This window comes from Jaculus jaculus, chromosome 5 (assembly GCF_020740685.1).
Source record: "Jaculus jaculus isolate mJacJac1 chromosome 5, mJacJac1.mat.Y.cur, whole genome shotgun sequence".
Lineage (NCBI taxonomy): Eukaryota > Metazoa > Chordata > Mammalia > Rodentia > Dipodidae > Jaculus > Jaculus jaculus.
This window is the reverse complement of record NC_059106.1, coordinates 88,674,637-88,683,207: the sequence shown is the minus strand read 5'-3', so window position 1 is coordinate 88,683,207 and position 8,571 is coordinate 88,674,637. Positions and strand designations below refer to the sequence as shown.

Genomic DNA, 8,571 nt, shown 5'->3' with positions numbered 1-8,571 from the left:
CTAGTGCTCATTTTCTCTCTCTGTATTTGCATCTTCATCTTTCTTTCTCTCTCTCCCTCTTTCCTAGATAAATAAATAAATAAATAAATTCACTTATTAACAAAAACATGGCAGGGCATAAGGGATACTTGGGACATAACGAAAGACCAAACCTATTAGAATTTGTCATAGAAGAAGAGCTTAATGCCAAAGGAATATGGAATATTTTCAATAAAATTATAGAGAAAACCTCCAAATCTAGGGAAAGACATACTCACATAGTACATGAAGCGCAAAACTCCAATAGGATGAGCAAGGAAATTACCCACATAGCATTATAACCAAAATATTAACTACACAGAACAAAGAAAAGGCACTGAAAGCTTCAATAGAAAACAACAAATTACATGTATAAGCAGGCCCAAAAGAATACTGTTCATGGCTGGAGAGATGGCTTAGCGGTTAAGCGCTTGCCTATGAAGCCTAAGGACCCCGGTTCGAGGCTTGGTTCCCCAGGTCCCACGTTAGCCAGATGCACAAGGGGGCGCACGCGTCTGGAGTTCGCTTGCAGAGGCTGGAAGCCCTGGTGCGCCCATTGTCTCTCTCTCTATCTGTCTTTCTCTCTGTGTCTGTCACTCTCAAATAAATAAATAAAAAATTAAAAAAAAAAAGAATACTGTTCAGTTTTTTCAGGTGGAAACCCTAAAAGTCACAGCAGCATGGAAAGATATACTCCAACCACAAAATAGTTGCTAACACAAACTACTATGTGCTGCAAAACTATGTTTCATAATAGACAGAGAAATAAAAAATTTTCATGATAAAAACAGACTAAAATAAATTTTGATCATTAAACCAGCACTACAGAGAAGGCCAGGAGGAATAATTCAAACTAAAGAGGATAAACACATTCAAGAGGTTAGAGGGAAAAAAAGTCAATGCTAGTTCAGTTGTCAAGCAGATGAAGACCAATGCAAGCAGCAATCACCACAAAATCATTATTGTAATAAGAATTAACTCACAGACATCAATCAAAACTCTGAATATTAATGGTCTCAATTCTTCAGTCCAAAGGTATAGAGTAGCAAGGCATGGTGGTATATGTCTTCAATCCCAGCACTTGGGAGGCAGAGGTAGGAGGACGAATGTGAGTTTGAGGCCAGCTTGGGAGTGACATCCTATCTCAAAAAAAAAAAAAAAAAAAAAAGAAACAAAACAAACAAACATTGACTATCAGACTGAATCAGAAATTAGGATCCACTCTTTTATTGTCTTCAAGAAATTCACCTCATTTTCAAAGACAGACTACTTTAGGATGAAAAGAATTAAGAAGATATTCCAAGGAAATGGAACCACAAAAAATGTTACTATTCAATATATGACAAAACAAACTCTAAGCCAAAATTAGTGAGAAAAGATAGTGAATGACAATATTAATCAAAAAACAACCCACAAGATGACATTGGAATCTTAAATTTATATATGCACTGAAAACAAGGGATTTAACTTCACACAAAAATACTACTAGACATGAAATCATAGATTAACATCAACACAGTTGCAATAAGTAACTTAAACATACCATTCTCTCCAACTAACAGGCCAGCCAGTTAAAAAAAATAAACATAGCAACACTGGAGCTAAATGATATCATAGAGCAAATGGACCTAAAAGAACTGTACAAAACATTCTACTCAAAACTATAGAAAACATATTCTTCTCAACAGTCCATAGGACTACTTTAAAATAGATCACCTATCACTACACAGAGTCTTTTTTTTTTAAATTTTTTATTTATTTATTTGAGAGCGACAGACACAGAGAGAAAGACAGATAGAGGGAGAGAGAGAGAATGGGCGCGCCAGGGCTTCCAGCCTCTGCAAACGAACTCCAGACGCGTGCGCCCCCTTGTGCATCTGGCTAACGTGGGACCTGGGGAACCGAGCCTCGAACCGGGGTCCTTAGGCTTCACAGGCAAGCGCTTAACCGCTAAACCATCTCTCCAGCCCCAGAGTCTTTTTTTTAAACAATTTTATCTATATTTATTCAATGACAACAAAAATACAACAATGCATACCAAATGGAAAAAGATATTAAAGATGATGAGAAAAATGTTTAATAACAGAAATGAGTATCTGAAGGAATTGTGTGTCATTAAAATACATTAGAAACTTACTAGTTATTAGTGTAAATTAAATTTAGTGAGTTCCAATTCACTTCTAAAACTTAGCAAAATATTTTCAAAATGTTACATAAAACTGACAATATCCATAAATATTAAACACCAAACAAAAATTAAGACAAGTACCCTGAGGTCGAATGCAAGTCACACTAGTCATGCCAGGTCGGCCTCCTGTATCCTCACATACACTGCATGTTCCAAGATAAAGAAATGATATCCCATGTTGATGCCAATTTCAGCCATAAAATAACTACTTTTGGTTTTAAGTAACCCTAAAACAGCAGGAGTCTACTTTCACTCTCAAAGCTTTATGAAGGTAGAGAGCCTTGGGTTCGGACTCCTCCAACCATGGCTGAAAACGCTCAGCAAAGCACTCTAGGCTCTTTTCTCACACCAACTGACCCAGAATATATTTTAAGAAATGTTTATTTTCTGTGCATATTTGTTATAAATTATAAATTCCTGAGCACTTTTTCTTCTTCCTCTTGATCGCTGTCAGTGACATTGACTTGTTGGACACTAGATGGAGTTGATGTTGGGGCTTCGGAGACTTTCTCCAAGGCCCCCATGTCCAGCGGAGGCACAGGGTTCAAGTCCTCCTTCCCGCTGTTGAATACGAAGCTGCGTCCTCGCCGTGCGCGCTCTCGTCGGGGTAGTCTCTGAAAGAATAGTCTACTTAACGCCGAGAAGACGGCCTCCTGCTTTTGGTACCTGTCTTCATAATACCCAAGACGTCCTGGCACTGAGCTTGGGAAGTTTCCGTAGCCGAAAGGAGGCGGGCTGTCAGGACGCGTGCTTGCGGGGAAGTCGTGGGGCCAGGGCAGGAAGTTAGGCGGGCGGAGTGAGACCGGGTGGTGGTCGCACCGCGCGCTGGGCGAGGGGCCGAGGCTGGTGGACGCGTGAGCGCGGTGGTGGGGCTGCGGGGATCGGAGTGCGGCGGGGACCAGCGGGAACGCTGGAATGCCCTGTGGGGGCTGGATGGGGGAGCTCGCAAATCTGGCCGGGGCAGTGCTTGCAGAGGTTGGAATCCTGCTGGCGCTCTCCAGCGACACCGACAGCGACACCGAGGCCGGAGTGGGTCTTTCCTGAGCGCCTGGCGCCCACCGAGAGCCCGCGAGCGTCGGTCTGGGAAGGGCCGCTGAAGCGCGGCGCCGCGAGCGCGGGGCGGGAACAGGTTTGGAGCCTGCAAGGCCGCCGGGCTGAAGAGCGCGGTGGGGCCGGGGCGCTGGACGCAGGGGTGGGCGGCTGCGCGGCAGGCCGGGCTTCACTCGTTCTTCTCCAGCTCCGGGATCAGCTCTCGCCCCTCGGCCATTACCCTGAGCTCAGCAGAGAGTGGATACTGGTCTCTCCCGGGACTTTCTGCAGTCTTCCACCGAGGTTTTGTGAGTTCATGAGGTGGCCGGGGGCTGTCTGCACTTCCCCTTCTCGTCCAGCCCGGCTCCTGCGCCGCCAGCGGCCGGAGTAGCTGCAGACCAGAAGCCAGGAGGCACAGCCCGGCGACCGCAGCGTGCCCAGGCGTGATAGCGGTGGCCCCTCACTCTCCGCCGTCACCAGCCCTCTGCCATTCCGGCCCCCCGGCCTAGGCTAGCCCAGAGTAAGTCGTAACAAATTTAGTAAAATTGGAACAACTACTTGTATTTTATTTGAGCACAATGAAATAAAGCTAGAAAAAAAAAAAAGCAACAAAAAACCCCTACAGAAAATATACAAGCTCCTGAAACTTAAACAACACACTACCGAATAAATAAATCAATCGCTAAATAAGTCAAGAAGAAAATAAAAATGAGAACACAATATACCAAAACATGGGACACAATCAAGGTGTCTTAAAAGGAAAGTTTATAGCTTTAAGTGCCAACATTAAAAAAAAATAGATCTTGACTTCTGGTTAAGATGGCAGGCAGTGTGGTAGGCATGCCGAAGCAGCCTGAAGAGGGGATAAGCAGAAAAAACACCACAGTACACTCTTTTACCAAAAAATGAAGGAGTATAAGGAATGATCAAACACAGCAAAGAAGCAGGAAAGACTAAGAGCTTCTAGAACTCACACAAATAGCCAGAATCAGCTCCTACCAACGTGCTGATAGTTCAAGTCCTATGGGAAGAGCTATGCCATGTCAGCCCCTGCCTGAGCCTCAGGAGCAGAACCATGGTGAAGGGACTCTACCCACACCAGTCTCCTCACAAAGTAAAAAACCTGAAGGAGAAGTCAGCAGGGATAAGCTGAGCAGCTCCCGAAACAGAAGACAGCAGGGACCAGCCAGCTATGCAGTTCTGGTACAACTTTAGGCATCGTGCATAGCCTCCCCTTTCCCAGTCCTCAGTGCCAGCAACTACTAGAGATATAAGGAAGGGAACTCAGCCACACAGCATCCAGCACAGCTGGTCAGAACGGTGGATCCACTGACCCAGCCAGCCTAGCAGAGCCCACAGCACAGCAAAGAGAGACCCAAGGAGAAATTCAGCATAGGTGAGGCTGGAAGCCACTCCCAAAAGTAATGGCCTACTTTCACTGGGTCAATACCTGCCCCAAAGCCTCATTTATAGGCCTGCCCTGGAAGTACTAATTGCAACTTCCAAAACAAGGTAGGTTATGTGTTAGATAAGATTGATGGTCAGCTTTACCATTCTTAAATAAGCTGTATTTTGGGGTTGTCTTTTGTTGCTTCCTGATTTATAGTACCCCTGTATTTTTCTTCTATCATTCTTGGGGGAAGGGTCTCACTTGGCCCCAGGCTGATCCGGAATCCAGTACAGACCAGAAATTGCAGCCTCCCACTTGGCTACAGGGTCTTGCTGTAGCCTAGGCCGACCTGGAATTCATTACATAGTCTCAGTTGGTCTTGAACTGACAGTTATCCTCCTACTTCTGCCTCCTGAGTGCTGGTGTTAAAGGCATGCACCACCATACCTGGCTTATTTTGATATTTTATGGAAAAAATTTGAGAAACAGTGGTGTTACTTCTTCTATGAAGGTCTGGTAAAATTCACCAGTGAATCCATCTGGGCCTGGACGTTTTTAGTGGGAGATTTTTCATAACTGCATTGATCTCTGTATTTGTTATAGTTCTATTTAATCAGTTTATTTCATCTTTATTTGTCTTTCATAGGTCACATAAATCTAGGAAATCATCTGTTTCTTTCAGATTTTCAAAATTAGTGCATATGTGTTCTTAAAGATGTCTTCATAATTTTCTTTGGTATCTGCTGTAATGGTGCCTTTTTCATCTATAATTTTATTAATTTGCGTCTCTTATCTCTCTCTCTAACTCACTCTCTAGGTCAGATTTGCTAATGTAATCTGGTACAGACATTGTGGAAATCAGTGTGGAGGTTCTTGAGACAGCTAAAAACAGATTTACCATATGACCCAGCTATACCACTGCTAGGCATATATTCTAAGGACTCTTCTCACACCCTTAGAGATACTTGATCATCTATGTTATTGCTGCTCTATTCATAACAGCTAGAAAATGGAACCAGTGTAGATGTCCCTCAACTGATGAATGGATAATGAAGATGTGGTACATTTATACAATGGAGTTCTATTCAGCAGTAAATAAAAATGAAATTATGAAATTTTCAGGGAAATGGGTGGATATGGTAAAAATTTTACTAAGTGGGGAATCCAGGGCAAGAAAGCCAAAAGCTACACATTCTGTCATATCTGTGGGTCCTAGCTACAAATATTAGATTTATATGTGAATTGGAGTAAAAATTGGTAACAGAGGCCAAGCCAGTAAGCTAGAAAGGGTCAATAAGGGAGGGAGGAGAGAGGGGAAGACTTAAGGAGATGGTATTGTATATATGTAAGTAGATTAACAGGTTATTGGGAATTCAGGGGAAGAGATTGAGTGAAGGAAGGATTGGGGGAGGGTTTATTAAAAGTTAAGATGTTATAAATAAGCCATATGGAAACCTACTTTTTTGATAATGACACACCCAGAAGCCATAGACTGTTACTAGAAAAATTCAGTGCCAGGGATGGTATACCTTCCAGTGAATTGTTGATCAGGGAGGTCCCTGATTCTCCCCAAACATTATAGGTCATTGCCAAGGCTCTTGGTTTCCCATCAGGAATAGATGGCAAGATCCTATTGCTGAAGACTGCATGTGCTTGGGCTTCAAGGTCACTGAGAAATCTTACTGGAACTGAGCTGTAAACCAACTCCCTATAGAGCAGCTGAAAGAAATCTGGAAAAAGGTATGTTGCATGCAGCCCTATGGAAGAGAAAAGTCATCAGTGGAGATAACAGCAGTCACTGCAAACCTTAATTTTGGCTAGTCAGACCAAATGAGACAACGGGTACAATAGTGGCATGACTAATACTAAAATTCTAGCCAAAAACCTATGGCAGGGGAGGTCATGATCCATAGGGGTGTAATGCCTGCTGTTGTCTGGCTAAATGCATATAGTATGTGCACCAAACTGCCCTATAAGTATTTTTATTAATGTTCATACCCATATAATAATTCTACTTTCACTTTTGGCTTGAAAATCTACTCTTTTCCAACAGTGGTGACCCCTGGAATGACTCAAAAGGCACCACAGGGCTAGAGAGATGACTTAGCCATTAAGGTGCTTGCCTGCAAAGCCTAAGGACCCATATCTACTCTCCAGATCCCAGGTAGCCAGATGCATATAGATGAGGCAAGCACAAGGTCACACATACCCACTAGGTGGTGCAAGAGTCTGGAGTTTGATTTCAGTGGCTGAGGTCCTGGTATACCAGTTTTCTCTAGCTCTCTCTGTCTGTCTTGCTCTCTCTAAAAATAAAATCTAAAACAGGCACTATAGTGCTGAGACAAAGTGATAGTGGAAGGCTCAGCACTCTTACATCCTCATCACATCTTCAAAGGCTAAGGGTTTATTGCAGAAGAGATGATGGAAATAATGTAACAGCCAAAGGAAAGGTAGGATTGTTTGCATGCACTCTTCCAGACACAAATTAGCCTTGATAACTATGACCTCACACAGGACCCTCATAATAGGAGGAAAAGATGATGACATCAAAATAAAAGAGAGTAATTGAGAGAGGGAGGGGATGTGATGGATACTGCATTTGTAAGGGAAAAGTGGGGAAGAAGGAAATATGGTTTATTGTCTATAATTATGGAAGTTTCCCATTAAAAAAATAGGGAGATCTCAAATAACTTAATGATGCATCTGAAGTCTCTGGCAAAACAATAACAAATAAACTCCAAATCTACATAGACAAGAAAAAGTAATTAAGTTCAGGGAATAATTAATGAAATACCAATGAAAAAAATCAATTCAAAGAATTAACGAAACAGGAGTTAGTTCTTTGGAAAGATAAACAAGACTGACAAATCCTTAGCCAAACTGAGAGAGAGATAGAAAGTGAGTGAGAGAGCCCAAATTAGTAGAATTAAAGATGAAAAGGAGGGCATTACAACAGATACCAACAATATTAAAAAATCATAAAGGCATACTTAAAACCTATACTCCACCAAATTGGATAATATAAAAGAAATGAATAAATTTCTTTATGCACAAAACTTCCAAATTTTATCCAAGGTGCGATAAATAATCTAAACAGAACTATAACAAGTGACAAGATTGAAGCAGTAATAAAATCCGGGCTGGAGAGGTGGCTTAGTGATTAAGGTGCTTTCCTGTGAAGCCAAAGGACCCAGGTTTGATTTCCCAGGACCCATGTAAGCCAGATGTACAAGGTGGTGCATGAGTCTGGAGTTTGTTTACAGTGTCTGAAGGCTCCAGCATGTCCATTCTCCCCCACTCCATCCACCTCTTTCTCTCTCAAACAAAAAAATAAAATAAAATAAAAACTTAAAAAAATTTCCCAACTAAAACAAAGCCCAGGTCCAGATGGATTCACATCAAAATTCTAGCAAAAATTTAAAGAAGGCCTTTCTGCTGTGTGCCTGCTGAGGGCTGTCGAAATGGGAAAGTTCATGAAATCCGGGAAAGTGGTGCTGGTCCTGGCTGGATGCTACTCTGGATGCAACGCAGTCATCATGAAGAATATTGACGATGACACCTCCAATCATCCCTACAACCATGCTCTGGCAACTGGAATTGACTGCTACCCATGCAAAGCGACAGCTGTCATGGGTGAGAAGAAAATTGCCCAAAGATCAAAGATCAAGCCTTTTGTAAAGGTTTATAACTATATTCACCTCATGCCCATAAGATACTCTGTGGATATCCCCTTGGACAAAACTGTTGTCAACAAAGATGTCTTCAGAGACCCAGTTCTGAAATGCAAGGCCAGATGGGAGGCCAAGGTCAAGTTTGAGGAGAGATACAAGACAGGTTAGAACAAGTGGTTCTTCCAGAAGCTCAGTTTTAGATGTGTTTTTCCCCCATCATTAAAAATAACACAATCTCTTAAAAAAGAAGAAGAATTAAAGCCAATATTTATTTT

At 42.3% G+C, this 8,571-nt stretch overlaps 1 protein-coding gene across 1 annotated transcript; it reads left to right on the top strand.

The window, feature by feature from the left end:
* The first annotated feature begins 8,086 nt into the window (after positions 1-8,086).
* Positions 8,087-8,464, top strand: LOC105943600 (60S ribosomal protein L27-like). The gene has a single exon (XM_045150848.1). It carries the CDS (start codon positions 8,087-8,089, stop codon positions 8,462-8,464), a length of 378 nt encoding a protein of 125 aa, XP_045006783.1.
* The last annotated feature ends 107 nt before the right edge of the window (positions 8,465-8,571 follow it).